This window comes from Emys orbicularis, chromosome 8, assembly GCF_028017835.1.
Source record: "Emys orbicularis isolate rEmyOrb1 chromosome 8, rEmyOrb1.hap1, whole genome shotgun sequence".
In the NCBI taxonomy this organism is placed as follows: domain Eukaryota; kingdom Metazoa; phylum Chordata; order Testudines; family Emydidae; genus Emys; species Emys orbicularis.
Genome location: NC_088690.1, coordinates 90,422,366 through 90,441,922, shown reverse-complemented (window position 1 = coordinate 90,441,922; position 19,557 = coordinate 90,422,366). Strand labels below are relative to the sequence as shown.

The following is a 19,557-nucleotide window of genomic DNA, read 5'->3' as shown; positions in this document are numbered from 1 at the left end:
ACTGAAAAAAATTCTAACAATGTCCGGTTTAGCATGATTGTTCTGCCCAAGCCGCTCTACTGTTTAGTCCCTGCCAGTGCAGCTACAGTAAAATCCGGTCTATATGTCCGGGGATAGAGCTGAAATCCTCCAGGGACATCTCCACTAAGCTCTCCTGGAGGTAATTGGAAAGCCTTTGCATCAGGTTCCTGGGGAGAGCGGCCTTATTGGGTCCTCCGTAGTAGGAAACGTTTCCGCGCCAAGAGACAAGCAAGTACTCCGGGATCATTGCCCTGCAGAGCATGGCGGCATACAGCCCTGGTCTTTGCAGGCTTTCCCGAAGCATCCTTTCTGTCTCCGTCTCTGAAATCCTCATCAGAGTGATGTTGCTCATGGTGACCTGCTTTGAATTAGGTAGGAGAATGTTAGTATTGGGACTGCTTGCCTGTTCCTTTACAGAACTGTAACCGGCGATTTACAGCCACACGGTGGAGGCGGGAGAGGGGCAGCATACAGGGATCTTTCCCTGGGACAGCCGCGAGGGGGTGGGACAGGGGCAGAGTTCATGCTTGCCGGATTGCTGGCAGCAGGGACTGGCATTGCTTTCAACGTGAAAGGAGGCCAGTGCTATTATTAAAGTTTTAAGCAGCCACAAGTCTACGGCTTACCATGTCGGCCTGCTACACAAATTCCGGTGTCCTGCCCCGCTTCTCTGATCTGCACTGCAAGACCCCAGGCACTGAATGCGAAGGCCGAAAATTCAACCTTGTCCTGAGTGCGCATGTGATAGGTGCTCTGCATGGTCTTGTTCACAGAGAAAGACTATGTTCATTGTTCACAACTAAATTTATCTTTCTGAGGAATTCACTCCCTTTTTCCCATTCCCACAGCTGCGACTGTCTCCCGACCTAGCCTGGCATCACACTCCCAGAGGCTAGCGCAGATTAGGCGTAGGAAGAAGAGGACACGGGAGGACATGTTCTCGGAACTTATGGGCTGCTCCCGAGCCCAGGCAGCCCAGCGGAGGGAGAACTTGTCCCAAATGCACCGATCACACATGGAACGGGAGGAGAGGTGGCGGCAGGAAGACCAGCAAGCGACTCAAACGCTGCTTGGACTAATGAGGGAGCAAACGGACACGCTCCGGCGCCTTGTGGATGTTCTGCAGGACCGGAGGCAGGAGGACAGAGCCCCGCTGCAGTCTATCTGTAACCGCCCTCCCCCGCCACCAAGTCCCATACCCCCCTCACCCAAAGTCCAAAGAAGGAGGGGCGGCAGAGTCCGTGAAAACTCTCACTCCACCCCTGCAGACTGCTCAAGTACCAGAAGGCTCATTCCCCAAAATTTGATAAGTCCTTTCCTTCCCGCCTCACCCAAGCCCCCGTCCAAGTTTCACCCCCCAGTTTCATGTGTAGTTGCTAATAAAAAATACGTTTCTGTTAATTACTGTTTCCATCATGTTCTTTTAGAGGAGACTCTGTCTGAAGGGGGGAAAGGGGGTTGGTAACTGGACAGGACAGACACCTTTACGAGGGTACAGAGGCGGGGGCAGGTTCAGCAGCAGGGCACACACACATTGCAGTCACTAGTTACCCTGGTCAGTCTGGGAGGTGGTTTTCATGTTCTGTGTGTGTGTGTGTGGGGGGGGGGGGGGGGGGCGCGCTCTGTGACTTTGTGGCGGGGGAGGGCAGTTAGAGATCTTATGCAGCGGTCCTTATCCTGGATCACAGAGCCACGCAGCAGGGGATCTGTAACCGTCCTCCCCCTGCCACAAAGTCACATAGCCCCCCCACACACAGAGTCCCGAACAGGAGGGGTGGCAGGCTCCGTTGAAACAACCAGTCCACCACTGCGGAGCCTGTCATTCCTGGAGTTTAGAAGCGTCCTTTGCATCACTACACTACACCCGCTCCCCACCACAGTCTGCGTCCCAGGTTCAACACTTTCCCGCGAAAACAGTAATAAAGAAAACGGTGTTCATTAACAAAATTCAAGTGATTTTATTTTTAAACTTGTGTTGGAAGGGGGGGAACGGGGTATGTTACTGGAGAGGATAGTGAACATTTACTGGGTAAAGAAACGGGGGCAGGTTCAGCTTCTCTGTAAACAAACTTAAAAGTCACAGGTTACCCTGCTCACTCAGGAACCTAGCTTTCAAAGCCTCCCGGATGCACAGCGCGTCCCGCTGGGCTCTTCTAATCGCCCGGCTGTCTGGCTGGGTGTAATCAGCAGCCAGGCTATTTGCCTCAACCTCCCACCCCGCCATAAAGGTCTCCCCCTTGCTCTCACAGAGATTGTGGAGCACACAGCAAGCTGCAATAACAATGGGGATATTGGTTTCGCTGAGATCACAGCGAGTCAGTAAGGTTCTCCATCTCCCCTTGAGACGGCCAAAAGCACACTCCACCACCATTCTGCACTTGCTCAGCCGGTAGTTGAAGAGTTCTTTTTCAGTGTCCAGGGCGCCAGTATAGGGCTTCATGAGCCAGGGCATTAGCGGGTAGGCTGGGTCCCCGAGGATGACTATAGGCATCTCCACATCCCCAAGAGTTATTTTGTGGTCCGGGAAGTAAATACCTTCCTGCAGCCGTCTAAACAGACCCGAGTTCCTGAAAACATGAGCGTCATGAACCTTGCCCGGCCATCCGACGTTGATGTTTGTAAAACGTCCCCTATGGTCCACCAGTGCTTGCAGCACCATTGAAAAGTAGCCCTTTCGGTTGATGTATTGGCTGGCCTGGTGGTCCGGTCCCAGGATAGGGATGTGAGTTCCATCTATAGCCCCACCGCAGTTTGGGAATCCCATCGCGGCGAAGCCATCTATGATGACCTCCACATTTCCCAGGGTCACTACCTTTGAGAGCAGTACCTCAACGATTGCATTGGCTACTTGCATGACAACAACCCCCACGGTAGATTTGCCCACGCCAAAGTGGTTCGCGACTGACCGGTAGCTGTCCGGCGTTGCAAGCTTCCAGAGGGCTATGGCTACTCGCTTCTGGACAGTCAGGGCTGCTCGCATCCGGGTGTCCTTGCACTTCAGGGCAGGGGACAGCAACTCACAAAGTTCCAGGAAAGTCCCCTTCCGCATGCGAAAGTTTCGCAGCCACTGCGATTCATCCCAGACCTGCAGCACTATGCGGTCCCACCAGTCCGTGCTTGTTTCCCGGGCCCAGAATCGCCGTTCCACAACATCAACATGACCCATTGCCACCATGATGTCCTCGGCGCGGGGTCCCGTGCTTTGTGACAGGTCTGTGCCACTCTCAGACTTCAGGTCCTCACCGCGCTGCCGTAGCCTCCTCGCCCGATTTCTCAGCATCTGCCTCTGGGAAAGGTGGATGATAAGCTGCGAGGTGTTGACAACGGCCATAACTGCAGCGATGGTCACAGCGGGCTCCATGCTCGCAGTGCTGTGGCGTCCGCGCTATCACTGACCAGAAAAGTGCGCGAACTGATTTCCCGCCAGCGCTTTCAGGGAGGGAGGGCGGGAGTGATGGTCGGATGACGACAGTTACCCAAAATCACCCTTGACACATTTTTTTACCCAGAAGGCATTGGCGGCTCGACCCAGAATTCCAATGGGCAGCGGGGACTGCGGGAACTGTGGGATAGCTGCACACAGTGCACCGCTTCAAATGTCGACGCTTTCCCCGTTAGTGTGGACTCACAAAGTCGAATTACTGTCCTTAGTGTGGACACACACGTTCGACTTTGTAATATCGATTCCACATATTCGATTTAAGTAAAATCGAACTACTTTCGTAGTGTAGACATACCCCCATACAGACTTTTGAGGGAGAGAGAGAGAGAGAGAGATTATATATTTCTTATAAATGTTTAAAAGTTTACACTGAAAGTGTCATATCCAATATCTCAGCCATCCAGGGACAGAACCAAAAGCTGCATCTCTGCCTCTTTGGAAATCACAACTTTCCAACTGTGTAGATAGCATATTTTTAACTGAGATACCATAAGATATTGGACCTTAAACCCATCACTGAATATTGCACATTGCAAGATGGAATTTTGGTAGGAGCAAAGGGTTAAAGAAATGTGGTCATTTTTTATTTTTAAAATACAATAATAATGTTGGCTGGTTGAACTGCTCAAATGTTTGGAACGTGAGACTGAATTTTGTTGGATATGCATGAGTAGTGACAGAGCAGGTGAAGCAGCCAAAGTTTCATGATAAATGCAATTTATCTCACGGGATCTCAGCATTGCATATGGGGTGTATGCATATAAGGCTACATTGTTAGCTAAAACACAGTAAGAATTTCAAAGCTCTGTGTAGAATATCAGCTTCTTGTAACCCTTCAGGAAAAGAGAGAGTCAAATATTCCCAATTAACAGACAGCATTAACTTTTATATTACATTCAACCAAGTCTGTACATCCAATCACATCAGTTTTTACACATATTTGCATTCCTAAAATTATCAAAATGATAAAGCATTACTTTTCCCCCTTACTGAGCCACACATAAGAAAAGTCTTAAGAGATGTTACAGTCTACCACTTTTAAGGCTTTGTCTATATAAGCATTTTTGTCAGCAAAGCTTTTGTCGGTCAGGAGTGTGAAAAAAATACCCCCCTCCCCCCAACCAACAAAAGTTTCACCGACAAAAGTGGCTCCCGCCGAAATCACTACTGCTGCTTGTTGGGGGTGGTGTAGAGCTCTCTCCTGCTGGCATAGAGCGGCTACACAGGAGATCTTACAGTGGCGCAGCTGCAGCGATACAGCTGTTCTGCTGTAAGGTCCCTAGTGTAGACATAGGCTATGTGTTACATTCATCAATTTTTACGTAACAGTGACACCTGCTGGCCAACTGGTTTAGATGTAGTTTGTTTTCCTAAATTGATAGGTTCCTCTCTCCCGTTACTTGTTACGATGAATTTTAGAAGGTATCAACTTACCCTTTCAGTAGTACAAGTCTGTACCAAGTATACTTTTTTTTAAAAAAAGAAAACACTAGCATGCTTATAGCACCAGCCGTTAACTTCATTCATAGACTTCTTTTCCCTGGCAAAAATCAGGCCATTTCTGCAAAGCAGACTTGTGCAGTTTTTTACAGAAACGTGGGCAGAAAAGTTCCAGTTACTGGTTTACCAAGAATCATATACAATAGCCAAGAACTGTGTGCTGGAATGTCTTTCACATAATTACTGTCCAAGAAAGGGGGCCATGGGATCATCAGGCCTTTGGCGTTTCATTCTATAAGCCTCCATTTCCTCTTCTGTAGGCTCCCGTGTTTCATACATGCTGTTATATGGCCTCTTCCTCTCATCTAACTGCATGATTTCTTTAACCTGGAGGAGACGAGCCTCTTCTGCATTTAATGCCTGAAGAAAAGCAGAAACGAGGTAACCATCATGACAGATTCTAGTACTTTAACTAAAACACCAGTAGCAGACAGAACAGTGGGGTTCTATAATCCACACAAAAACAGCTAATGCTAGTTCTCATTTTACACCTACAAGCCTTAAGTGTTTAACCGCCAACTACAGTGCCAAATTAACATTTGTCACACTTAATGTTTTAATTTTGCTGTCAGTTTTCTCTGTTCACAGTATTATTTAATTTAGCCATTTTAAAATTTGTGTAAATGTAGGATGTTAGGGTGTAGTAATTTTAAGGATTCCTGAATTTTCAGCTAAGTTTATGTATAGGGTGAAATTCTCTAAAGCATTTTAGTGACTTAAGAGCTTGAGAATTTCATCCAGACTGAACAAGGATAGCTTTTTCCCCTTTTGTTTTTTAAAAAGATTAAATATTCCTTCCCTACTGTAGTGCTACTGTTTGCTATTTATCAGAAGCTGTGGTTTATCCAAAAGATGGCTGAAGTATAGTATATCAGTGTAAGACTCCCATGCTGTAACTGATAGTACACGGGCAGACTGCTGTATTTCTATGGAGCCCCATTCAATGACTTCATTGGGACTTTGTACAGTTGCCGTAATCTACTCATGCACACCATCAATTTCAGGATAGGGCCTAGTTTTCTCCTTGGGATAAAAGGCACTTTAAGGAGAGAGGGATTTTGTTGGTTTGTTCCCCACCTCGTTTCACACAATTAATTAGGTTAGTATTCCACTTTTCTGCTATCACCACCCACTGTTCTAACCATTTACTTCAAAGCAGCTAAACAACTCTGTCTAAAAGTCACTTCAACTCAGAGTCAACAGCAGAGAAAACCTATATACAATGCCGCAAGAACCATGATTTTGGGACCCTCATACTACTGACCAAATATTTCTTAATAAGAACAAGAACACTGTCTGAAAAAACACAGCGCACCTTTTTCAGTTTTTCATGTTTCTTTTTCTCTTCACCCTCACTATCTGAATTTGGACTCTTCTTTTGCTTCTTCTTTTTCTTCTTTTTCTCATCTTTCTGTTTTTCTTGATGTATCTGGAGGTAGAAAAGCAGGAGTTTTAGACTGAAATGCCAAGGGTTATGCACATGCACGTCCAAGGAACTTATCTCTAGCTTCTATCAACTCTATATCTCAGGAGTTTAGTTGGGAACTTTGAGAGATGAGACATTAATGATCCAATACTTTATAAATCTCCTAGTCAAGCTCAGAAGAGATGGCCCATGCAACTTTGTAGTACAGTCACTACATCACTCCACCTTTTAAAACTCCAGATAAACAGAATGTAAAAATCTTCCTTCCCACAATCTTTTAAAGTAGTTTTCCTTTTATAAAGGGAAGACATGTGGGAGGGGAGGTAACCTACCTCCATCAACATTTTGGATTTTGCCATATACTCTTCCTCTGTAGGTTTTTCCTCTGGTAAGTCTGATGCAGTATTCTGCATAATGAAGATAAAAGAAAGGGCATGAAAACTCATTATGCGTATACCAAAATGGAAAGACAAGTTGAATTACTAGCCTTATTTTAGATATTTTTATAGCAGCATCCCATTGTTCTAATGTCTAAAAATGAAATGTTACTTACAGCGATTTCTTTCCCGGCTTCTCCTGTACAATAGGAATACTTGACAAACGAGTGGCAGCATTTATATCCCCATCTGCCTTCCTTCCAATATGAACCCCATATACACTGCAAGACAGAGACAGTACTGAAGCAATCATGTAACAGGAACATTGCAAATCATACAAGATTTTTGTTTAACTCTTTTCAGAAAAGTAGTAGATCACTCAAAAATCTTAGGAGGGAAAACTGATGAACGTTGAAGATCTACAAGAATTAGCATGTGGGGGAGATTTTCAAAGGCAAAGGACAGCTAGGTGCCCAACTCCCAGAACAACTCAAGGGGAGTTGGAAGCATGACTGCCATTTGTGCCTGTGAAAGTTCCCCACATACTCTCCACTTGATTCACACACAGCTCCTATTAAAGGTAATTCAATTCTCCTGCTTGGAGGGAGAGACTTAAGCAAGCAACTTATCCAAAAAGATAAGTTCACTACTTTAGTGACAGTGCATCGGTTCCCATGGCACTTGGTCATATTTCCTCTGCTTTACCAGGAAATTTAGCTCTTGCTATTGTTTCTCAGTCTAGGTGCTTACTGTGTGGTTGTTGATAGTTACATCCTCTTCATACTTAGAACGGACAATAGCTTTCTCTTGTCCTTTGATGACTGTTCCGTGTCTAGAATATTCCACATAGTCTTCTGTCTGGGCTAACAGCAGTTCAGCCGGTGGAGCGTCTAGATGTTCTTGTCCTCCATACTACAACAATACAAGCAACATTTTTGAAGATCTATAGCAAAAAAAGTCATTTAGACTTGCAACTGTATCTATCTGCATTTGAAACTTATCACCTCACTACCTTCCCTGTGCTTTGGGTGCTATGCAAGCACTCAGAACATTAAAACGGAAAATGTGATCAATTTTTTGTGCTTCTGACTTGCTAGCTAAATATCCTATTTTCTGCTACAGTGGTAACTCTTCATTTTTTTTTGTTTGGAGAAATATTGCCAGCTCCAGTGATATATCCCAATTTAAGTATAGAAAATCTTGTTTAAATGACTAGAAGTTTTCAAAGCAAAACAAAGTTAGAAAAACAATCCAAGTATAGAACAATTAGACAATATGTTGTTTGTTGTCAACTTGTGCTTAACAAATGTTAGCATCTTCATGATTTTTACCACGTTGTCTAAGTAAAATTGATAATAATACAGCAAAATAGAAAAATGTTTATATAAAAGGACACAGCGCTCATTGTGGCGATACCAAAGTCTGAAAAATAAGATTTTGAAAAGCATTTATTTTGTATGAGTTGTGAAATATTTGCAAATACTTAGTCTAAACTATCCCAAGTTACCTTCTTCCTAAAAGATCAATTTTAACAATACAGAGACTATTTTCCACCACTTGTATGTATTTTAAAACATAAATCTGGACCCCCACATCTTACACTGCCAAGTTTTCACCAGAGGTAAATTCTGACAGCTGAGGCCCGTGACCATAGAGAAAGAAATGCTAACTGACCTTCAACTATACTGATGTGTCTATATTAAATAACTTACCAGACACAACAGGTATAAAGGCTACATAATTTTAGAGTTTGATCAGGTTAACAGGTGGTTTGACCAGCATTATTAATGTGTGCTTTTTTTTTAATGAAAAAAGCAAAAACCCAAGCTGGACCCCCTCTTTACAGCATTCTTGTTTGTTGGGCTTTTGTCTTTGTTACCTTTTCTAGGATGCTTTCTTTCTGCTGTTCCTTAAAATCTTCTTTTTTCACCTTGAAGGATTTGTACAGGAGCTCCAGTTTTGTAGGGTCTGCTTGAAGATGAACTTCAGAGCCTTTGTCATAAGCCTCCCAAGCAAACACTATATATAAAACAAAGAGCCATCACTTAATTAAATGATCATTCTGAATCCTATACACGCTTTTCAAATAACACCTTTAATCTGTTCTTTGTCTAAGAGTCATCATGCAGTCAAGTTTATCTGTAACAAGATACATTTCTTCCTTGGCACAGAAATATGGCACTTCAATTTTTAAGGTATGATTTTTCTGACTTAATGAAATACTTACACTGAGTTTGTGCCATTGAAATGGTATCTCCAGTGTAACGAACAAAATTGTCACCTGCATAACCGACTCTACAAAAAACAAAAACAAAAAAACCCCCAATTATTTAAGTAATGTGCAACACCCTTACTCCCTGTTAAGTTCTTTCATCCATTTTTGGCATCTTGTTACTGTCGTAACTTTGAATCTCTCTTTCTTGAAAAGGACACGTCACCAACACTCCCCAAATGGTAAGACCCTCCTGCAACATTGTTTCTATTCCCTACCTGGGCCACAGAAGAACACATAAATGTTATTCACATCACTACTCCTCTGCTTTCTCCCTGAGAGTTAACACATTAGCTCTGCAACATTCTGAATGCTTACTGGTCTGGGGAGCAAGAGGCCAACCTACGGATTCTAACTGGTCTTTGACAGGGAAGCATGAAGTTCAATTTCTGGACAGTGGGATATCTGAATTTGGGAGTATTTTTGCTGTGATAATTGCAGGTCAAGAGGAGAATAGCTGCAAACATCCAACTATTGAAATACATTTACATATACATCACTGTGGTCTAGAGATACCACCTCTACTATAGAGGGGTTCTGCTGTAACCTGCAATTTACTGTTCTGCCCACGTTACAATTTGTACTAAAAAAAATCAGTATCAATCCCATGGGTAATTAAATTGACAAGATCACTTTAAGTATCAATACTCAACAAAATGATCCTCATCAGCATTGTGTGTGTCAACTGGTAAGTTAGAAGAAAAAAAAAAAAAAAAAAAAGCAGAAGAACATAATCAAGAAAGTATTAAAAGGTTCCCTCCTCCATAACTGACTAGTTGCTCATTGCTGTCCTGTGTATCTTGCTACCAAAGAGAAACAAGCTTAATATTAAGACAATTTAAACTTTATCTCATTTCGTTATAGATGTGTAGCAAAATCCCAGTTTCAAACTTACTCGTCTGGATTCTTGCCTGCATTGGCATATGGATTCTCCCTCATTGCTCTCGTTTTGGGATCATAATAGGCAGAATTTGGATCGAGATTCCTCAAGTACTAAAATAAGGAGACATACAAAATGTTTACTTAGAAATTTGGGATTCTAACAGAACTGAAAATATTACTGTAATCCCTTCATAGATACTTTAAAAGTGTTAGATGACATGCTTCCAACTGCTATTAAAGCAGCTTCCTTTAAGTTGGGATAACCATGATAGGTCGCCTACCTTTGTAAAGCACCTGATGCTCTGTAGGTGAAAAGCACTATCTAAAAGTCAGAATTTTTATATTTTGACAGAAGGGGAAACGGGTAAAGGGAGGTCTTGAGTTACCCAAGGTGACATAGAAAGATCAATGGCAAAGCTGGGAACAGAAACTAAGTCCACAGGCTCCAAGCCCCACACGGAGTCCACTAGTAGTAACTACTAGTTAAGAGAACACAACATTAGAAACAATAGGTTATATAAATAATTTTTTTTTTTTAAATAGAAAAGTCATAATAATATAACCCAGTTCATTTGCTGTGGCTTACTTTAGCAATGTCTTCCCGAATACGCAAGTTTCGGACTGTAATACGTCTTTTGGAGTCAAAGTTCTGTCCAGGCATGTCAATATCATCTGCATATTTATCTTCATCCTCATCTTCACTGTTATGATCTCTTTCCTGAAAACAGAGTCAGAAAACTACTAAGTAGAATGATGGGTGTTCAATCTAGAAATAAATACAACAACCTGATTATGAGTTTAAATTGATTAGTTAAAAAAAAAAAAAAAAAAATTCAAGAACCCCTCATCCCATCCCCCAGTTTCTCTAATTAGGCATTTGCAATGTAAATTCTGGGTTAAGTGTTAGAATCTATTCTACAGTGACATTGAAAAATTTAGAAATAAATCTGTTACAGGATTTCCATTTCTATTTATGAGACCTAAGAGTTAAAATACACTTAAAATAAAACTGCAATAAAAAATATGGCCACTATTCTTGATATGGCCTGGATTTTCTTTACAAGTCAGTTATTCTCCTGCTTGACAACTAATTTCTAAGAGTTAATACCACAATAAGATTCAAAGACAAAGAGCCAGATCCTGGAACTCAACTCCAGCTGCTTTGCACCACTCTGGGAGCAAAAGCAGCTGCAAAGCCAGTAACTCCAGGCCCCTGCTGAGCTCCCATTGCTCAAGGAATCCATAGATGGCATGAAGCCACCACAGCAGGTCCTATTCCAACCCCTTCCAGCATCTGGTTTTCCTTCCCTCGAGTGATGCATTTGATAAGTGTCTTACTGTCTGTGAATTTGATTCCTCCTCTTCCCAGTGGTGTCTTGGGGAGTTCTGCAGGGGAAAAAAAAAAAGCACATGAGCAGAAAATACAAAACTTTAGGGTGGGAAGAGATTTGGGAGGGGGAAGTAGAGGAAATTGTTGGACAAACAATCAAAGCAGGGCTTATCCCAAAGGCAGTGGAAGACAAATGTGATAACCATGGAACAAACTACAGAACAGATCACTGTGATATACATTTTTTGCTTGAAAGTTTACAAGCCTCTTACAGCACGGAAACCTTTTTGAGAAATATTTTAATTATTTTCACATCAAGCCACTATATATCTCACAAGAGTGATGAGTCCCTGAACTGTGAGAGTGTTGCATAAAGTCAGTTCTACTGTCTATCAACACTGATAGTTCCAAATTAAGTTCTCATGAGACCTTAACATTTCAAGTTATTTAAAAAAAAAAAAAAGTATTTTGGAATTGATGATTTAACAGGGTTGCAAAGTACCGTGGTCATTTTTGTTTAGAGACCAGAACCCATAGTTTAACCCAGAGGAAGCCAGCTAAAGTGTTTTAACAGGGACCAATTAATTTCCAGGTTGAGGTGACCTCTGGAGTGGAGGAGGAAGGACCAGGAGTCCTGGGAAAAACCCATCTAATCCCACTCCATATTCCCTCGCCCAGAAATCTTTCCCTGCATTCTTAACATGCTCCACTTCTGCCACCTCCCTCGTGCCAGGAGTCACCGGGGGAGGCTGAAGAAGATCTGGCATTGGGATGAAACTATGGAGAGTGTGTCTGACCACTCAGAGAAGGGAAACAAAGAGCATGAAGTTCTTCACCCTCAGAGAATGGCTTGTTTTGGGGAATGACAAGGCCTTCCTTTTGGCTCTGAAAGGGAGATGGAGGTTCCTGCTGGGGAAGGGAGAAGGAAAGAGATGAGAGCTATCTTTAATTAGCTCTGATTGTTCTGTTTAGTCCTTAGGAAGAAGAATATAACCTGTGTCAGGATTAGAGACCAAGTTTACTCTGCCATCTAGGCACAAAATTTGTTGTTACATTCCCTAGAAAATGGAAGACGAATGGCATAAATTCTTTGGTTTGTTGTTGATCAGTAATAGAGTAAACACAGTATATTATATTCCGAGAACTACCCTCACTTATAGCCATCTCTTTATGTTTAATTTTTTTTTAAGACATGCAAAGTTACCATTAAATCCTCTTACAAGAATATTCAGTTAATTTAATTACTAAGGCCCTAATTATAATCCAAGAGCCACTAGTGAGAAGGAAAATGAAAACTAAAGCCATGGCAAAGAGATCTGCAAGCCAAGAGGAAAGTGTGTTGATATTCCCCAACCTCAAAATAAAGCTTAACCAAGAACCTACAAATACTGGCACAAAAAACCGAACAAGCTGTAAAGTGTGGATTTCAGATAGTGAACCGAGTTCATACATGTTTATACTAACCATTGACAAATCAATCCATGGGAAGATTTCATAATTAGAAAGTTAGTAAAATAATATAAAACCTCTTAAGTCTAAGTATTTCCCTGAATAAAAGTTACTAACAGACAGCAAGATTCTCTAAGCTCTGTTTTGCATGTCTTGGCAAGGCCATCAATTGTCAGGACACGGGAGCCTTACTAGGAAGCAAAGATTAACCCTTTTTCACTTAATTCAGAGTATTTTAAAGTACTTCTTGATACAGGTATATTTTTCTTGTTAGTTAGTGTACTTACTTTATAAAAAGGATTAGAGTATTGGACAATATAGGATAAACAGACTTCATAAAAATGCTCAACAGACAAAAAAAATCACTGCTCTATCCCTTGCCCCAGTGCTAGGTGCTACTCCTATCAACGGCATATGCTGAAAAGCAAGCAGATGCAAAACAGAAGCTTCAGATCTGCACACACACAAAAAGATACAAGACAGCAAATGAAGCAAATATTTATGTTGTAATGCCCTCTACTAGTTGTCTGGGCTACCAGCATCTGAAGGCAGAGATGACCTGTTCTATTCAGAAAAGGAAAAAAAGGCACTTTTTTTGTTTCAGTTTTAAGAAAAATGTGCCAGGTTTTAAGCTTACTTACCACCTGCTCCATCAGTTTTCCTGAAGCCAACTCTTCCTGCAACTTCTGGGCTTTCAGAGTACGTTTAGCCTAAATATGGAAAAAGAGTGTTTTTATTTTATTTTGTTAAATAAAAGTGATTTATCAAAAACACTCATCATAAGCACCTCTGGGTGCATTTAGAACTTTAAATGCACTAGTTAGGACCTGAATTTGTTGCTACCAACCAACTCCAGCTTTGATAGCCACTCAAGGGGAGGGGAGGAGAGAGGAGAGAGGAGGAGGAAGGAATAGCTCAGCTCAGTGGTTTGAGCATTGGCCTGCTACTCCCAGGGTTATGAGTTCAATCCTTGAGATGGCCGTTTAAGGATCTGCGGCAAAAATTGGGGCTTGGTCCTGCTTTGAGTAGTGGGTTGGACTCGATGACCTCCTGAGGTCCCTTCCAACCCTGACTTTCTATGAGTCTATGTCTACACTGCAATGAAACACAAGCTGACTCAGGCTTGCAGGGGTTGGCTTGTGGGGCTAAAAAAAATTGCAATGTAGATGTTTCAGTTTGGGCTGGAGCCGGGGCTCTGAGACCTGGAAAAAGGTCTCAGAGCCCAAGCTCCAGCCGGAGTCCAAATATCTCCACTGCAAGTTTATAGCCCCGCAAGCCTGAGTCAACTGACTTGGGCCAGCCTCAGGTGTTTTATTGGAGTGTAGACTTATCCAAAGGATCCAGTGCCCCAAAGTTTGTCTTTATACTGCTCTTCCAAATCTCTAGCTACTGGCTACATAACTCGAGGGAGGGAAGACTATCTAAAGGCTAGCTTACTGTCACAACCAGTTTACTTAATAGAAGTTGACAGATCCATACTCTCTAAAATACTCTGGCTCATTGGGCTGACACAGTAAGGCATGTCAGTTTCACGGAGTTAAAATTAAAAAAAAGTGTCTGCTTTCAGCATTGGCATTCATATCTGCTACTGAAAACGTTAAAAGTTCAGCTAAGCTCAAATATTTTAATTCTGTGGTAAATCATTATCAATATTAACTACCCCATATCAAGTATTTACTGTGGGTGATTATACATACAGAAAAATTAAGTCAATGTAAGAAGTGCTTGCAATAGTGTGTATGCAACTCTGATCTGCAGTTCATTTACAGGGTGAATCCCCCTGCAATTCCATTTTTATTTTTGAGTTTTTAGTTCAACAAGAAAAGAAATCGAAGCAACCAAAGAGAGAATCCACATATCTTTTGGATTATGAATGCAGCACATACTGAAGAATGTTTAGTAAGTCTATTCACCTAAATACCTACATACCAAGTCAACTTTGGAATATTCTTCTACAATCTTCATGTGCTCTTCTGGGTTATAACCATTCCAACGATCTCTCTTCCCATCATAATCAAACATTAGTGTAGGCTGCACATGTTCATCTGATGCAATATTAAGGCCTGTGAATTTTGCTCCAACTTTCCTAGGTCTCTGAAAAAGGGAAACCACCATTACCTTTGAATTATTTTAGTCTAAAGGACAGCCACATTACTCACCTATATACTTCTCTTTAAAAAATACTTAATTCTTCTTAGATACCTTGACAATACACTATTTGCAACCTACAGTTCTAAATGTACGTCCATTATTACTTCTAGATTTTATATACTGAAGTCGGCTTAAAAAGGTATTGACTTAAAACAACTGACAAAAGTGTAGCTGCTTTTATTTGATCTACTGCTGCCAATAACACCTAAAAGAACTCTAACTGGAAGATTAGTTTTCAGTTCCTACACTGTGCATTTCCCTGTTTAGACAGTTAGGCTGCATCAACAGAGGTAGTTTTTCGGAATTCTCCCACTATTGGATCACTTCTAGAAATGGCAAGAAGGCTAGTATAGATTAACAATGGTGTTTTAGACTACTAATGCCAATCAGAGGAGATCTGGAGAACACAAGTAGTGTAGAACAATGCTGGTCTACACTAGAGCTGGTGGAGCTGTACCAGTCCAGTGCTAGAACAAAGATAAGAGGATTTCTGCAAAGTCATACATGTGAGCAAAGCCTGTGTCAGTTTCCCCTGTTTTTGTGGGTCATAGGAGAGAGAAAAAAGTTTTTTTTTTTTTTTTTTTTAAATAAAGTGTGATTGTAAAAACCACCAAAAAAAAGTTGGCATGAAGACTCAGAGGCAAATGCTGTACATAAAGTTACTTTTTAAACTGAACAGATTGAAGTTGGTGTCCCATCATCAGACATTTAAGAGTACTTTCAAGAAATCCCATTTTAACAGATTTGGAGCTGAAAAAGGTATCCTGGGCTGTGCTTGACCCAAAGCAGTGTAAGACAATTACTTCAATAAATTATACACCTCTACCCCGATATAACGTGACCCGATATAACATGAATTCGGATATAATGTGGTAAAGCAGCGCTCCAGGGGGGCGGGACTGCGCACTCTGGCAGATCAAAGCAAGTTCGATATAACGCGGTTTCACCTATAACGCAGTAAGATTTTTTGGCTCCCGAGGACAGCGTTATATCGGGGTAGAGGTGTACAATGAAAAGCGTGGGTGAGATGTTGTAGACGGAAGTCCGTTTTCTTAACCATATTGGCAAATGTTTTTATATATATGGGTTGACCCATAATACCTTGAAAAGATAAGTCTTTTGATATGGTAACTGAGTTTTTTCCCTACATAGTCCTCCTACATAAAACTGGTTTCATTCAACAGCCTTCAAACATCTCAAACTGTATTTGAGAGATTGATTAAAATCACTTTGAAAAGCCAGTTTAGATGTGCCAAACTACATATTTTCCACCAATGCAAATTCACAGCAATATTTCCCAAGAAACAGTCAGACACCAAAAATAGTCAGGTTTACCTCCAAGCAGTCTTTCTTTGTATGTGTCATTGCACCACAGTTCTCACAGGCTCCTTTGCGGTACCTAGTTGTAACAGCATTCTAAACATAAGGGAACAAACACTGTGATATAAATAGCATGACTGACACACACATTCCCAATAACCAGCTTTGGCTGATTTGCATTTTTCATTAGCCTGATTGAGTGAAGGTGAATCTGTGTACACAAAATCAGCTCTACAAAGCCAAAACACACAGTTTCAGTTGTTTCCCAAATACTCTGGAAAGCCTATGGCAAAGGTTTCCCCTTTCACTCCCCCACTCTGCCCAATCAGTACAGAACCAGAGGGAATAGGTATTTCAGAAGAATCGATAATAGAAATCTATAAACTCCCACTGATTTCAATAGTGCTGGATTGAGCTCTCAGATTTTTTTTCTTCTAGACTAGATTATTCAATTAAATACATTCAGTTTTGCATGTAAATTAAAGTAATTTAATTTGATTGCTATTTAATGACCTATTTTAAAACAGTGGTCTCATTTCAGTTATTAGTAGCAGTTTCTACATTACCAAGAAAAGTGAAAGCAATTCCACCCTTGTTGGTTCTGTGTACAGATGCAGAGAATCAAAACAGTAATAAAGACTGAACTATTCTCACAGAAACAGTCCCTTTAGAAAAGATCTGAAGCCTATTAGTGGAGCACTGTCTAAATAAACTACTAAATTAAATCTCTGGATTACAATCCAACACCATTTTAGGGTTACTGAGAGATTACAGGAAATTTTACATTTCTTTAATACAGTTAAGGAAACCACTGGATATCAAAGGAGAACGATGATCAAACTGGTTGGGAGCTGTTCTTGGCAATTCTTACACTAAAATACAGTGCACATCCCCAATTTTTCCTCTATGAAGAGAGAAACTAATATTCTGCTTCAAATTTTTTCTCAGTAGTCAGATAAGCTCACAACAGAAAAAAAAAGACTAGATATACTGTTATTGATCTTCAGTCTTTGTGTGTAGGGGTGCAGCTCTTCCAGCAAGTGAAAAAGAAGGAACACATATTTCTATGTGGGATAAGTGGGGACAAAACTGAACACCAGAGTTAACAAAACTTAGATTAGTTATGGTGAAACACTTTTCATAATAAAATCATCACAAGGATAAATCAATTTCATTCAGAGAAGATTCTCTCATATTTGTCACAATTCTTCCCTTCCCAAAACAATGTTCCATAAGTCTCATCTTTGCTACACCATAAAGATATTTTACCTCTTGAACCCCTCTTTTGTACCATTCCACAGATGAGGTAAACTCTTTCTGCTTCTCTGGCTGAGGTCTCTGGTGCTTTAACGTAGGTCTTTTTGAAGGATCTATGTACCATGGCACTGAAGAGATGTACTGAGGAATATGAGGGTTGATATCTCTGTAAAAAGATATTAAAAATATTTAGACACATGCAAATGATGTAAACAATGTGGCATAAGTGAAAACCAGTGTAATTTCTTTTAAAGATGTTCAGCTTTCACAAAAAGTCTCCCCAGCGTTACTGGAATTTAGCCATTTTCCTCAACATTTTCTTTAGTAATAATAAGGGCAAGTGTGTTTTATCGTAACAGAAAATCAAGCATAGTCTTAGATGAAACTTACTTTCCTTCCTCATCCACTTCAGCTGGCGCATTACCCAGCTTTCGCTGTTCCTCTAGTTCCTTCTTTTTCCTCCAGTCTTCTCTTGTCATCTTCTTTGGTTCCTCCAAGCTTACATCATTCGACCCTCCCGCAGGGGTAGAGTTAATTATTTCAACAGTCCCAGACGCCATTGTCTTTTTCCTTCTGACATGAACACATATGGGTATATATTGAAAAGGGCAATAGATTTAACACTATATAGAATTATTAAAAAATAAAGGAAAATCAATCTTTAATATATTAGTTATTTTTATTTTACATCACAATCTTTTATATTTTTTCACATCACTTAGTTCCTTCCAGTTTTCTAGTTAAGCCAATATGCTTGACAAAAATCACTGGCATTTATGATTTATAACCATGTTAAGCAGTTAAGAAAGTATAGCAACTAGTACTGAAAAATGCACAGTCAATACACTATACTTTATCATCTCTTGCAAATGAAGTAGAAAATTGTACAAAATAGGTTTTTAAAAATCAGCGCAAGTATTTTCAGGACTATCAATAACATATCAATGTGGCCAAGTAGATCATAGATCTGTAGTAACAAAATACAGTTCTTGTAAAGAACAAGATATACTTTAGAGATAAGTTAGGTGAGGTAATATCTTTTACTGGACCAACTTCTGTTCTGGGATGCGAGCAGACACCATGCCCTTATGCAGTACTTTTGCAAAGACTTCAGGGCCTTTTATGAACATGCATAAAAAAGGTAAAGTTGCACAAAAGTCAGGTGAAGTTGATAAGTGTTATCCCAATCTTACAGACAGAAAAACAGCAAGGTCAGATACTTTACCCAAGAGGACAAGTCAGGGCAAAGCTGGCTATAAAACTCAGGAATCCTGTCTCAAATCACACAAGCCTTCTATGAAAAAAATCACGAGATAGTCACCTGGTTTCGTTACCAGCTAGTCACTGGCCCTTGGACTGACCAGGCTCACTAACCTTTCAGAGAGCCCAAGTTGCAGCCCTTGACACCTGCCTCAGCCGCTCTCCCCAGTCTGCTACTCTCCCGGGACTAACCGCTGGGGGCAGGGACCCGACGCCGGTTCTTGTTCACACGGCCCGGCCTGCGCTGTTATTGGGGACCCGTGATTCGGGAGGGCCCGGGGAATCGCGCGTAGGCGGAGGTCTAGGGGCTCCCAGCACCGAGGCAGGGGGACACGCATCCATGGATCCCCATCCCAGGCGGGTGGGTCCCTAGTCAGGGAAACTCCGAGGGGGGGGGGGTTACACTGCGCCTAGCCCGGCAGGGCAGCTGCCACCCCAGTGCCTCGGCCTGGCTCCGCTGCCCCATGTCCAGGCGGCGGCTGCCTCTACGCTATCCCCCCACGCGACCGCAGCGCCTGAGGCTCGAGAATAGGACCTGGCCAGGCCAGCAGGCGGGACGCAGCCGGACTTACCCGGAGAGCGCAGACGACGCAAGACAGGCCCCGACTCCGTGTTTACCAACTAGGCCTCAAGTCATTCCCCCTCTCCTCCACTATCCCATAATGCACCGCGCCGCCGGCTCTGGCTCCGCCTCTTAAAGGAACCCGTTGGTATGGGCGGCTGCCCCTGTCAACGCCGGGCGGACCCTCCCCTCTCCCCCACGAGACGTGACTTGCGCGGGCGGCTCTAAGAACCTGACGGCTCCGAACGCAGCCGTGCCCCGAAGGGCTTCTCCTTCGCCCCGGAGGGCGGCGGGCCCCGCGCCCAACA

The 19,557-nt window shown here is 42.0% G+C and overlaps 1 protein-coding gene across 3 annotated transcripts; it reads right to left on the bottom strand.

The window, feature by feature from the left end:
• Positions 1-4,128: 4,128 nt before the first annotated feature.
• Positions 4,129-19,350, bottom strand: SLU7 (SLU7 homolog, splicing factor). Of its 3 annotated transcripts, XR_010561585.1 has the most exons (17): positions 19,260-19,350; positions 17,818-18,000; positions 17,440-17,593; positions 16,186-16,266; positions 14,629-14,793; positions 13,341-13,409; positions 11,259-11,306; positions 10,507-10,638; positions 9,934-10,031; positions 8,994-9,061; positions 8,646-8,785; positions 7,517-7,678; positions 6,943-7,047; positions 6,722-6,796; positions 6,279-6,392; positions 4,754-5,323; positions 4,129-4,657 (listed from the first exon to the last, which is right to left on the bottom strand). XR_010561585.1 is itself a non-coding variant. In XM_065408801.1 (16 exons), exons 2-16 carry the CDS (start codon positions 17,985-17,987, stop codon positions 5,144-5,146), a joined length of 1,761 nt encoding a protein of 586 aa, XP_065264873.1. In that variant the 5' UTR covers positions 17,988-18,000; positions 19,260-19,350; the 3' UTR covers positions 4,129-5,143. The 3 variants fall into 3 exon arrangements, 2 of the variants coding, with proteins under 2 accessions (XP_065264873.1, XP_065264874.1); XM_065408801.1 differs by having other exon boundaries at positions 4,129-5,323; XM_065408802.1 differs by having other exon boundaries at positions 4,129-5,323; positions 17,818-17,997.
• Positions 19,351-19,557: the final 207 nt, after the last annotated feature.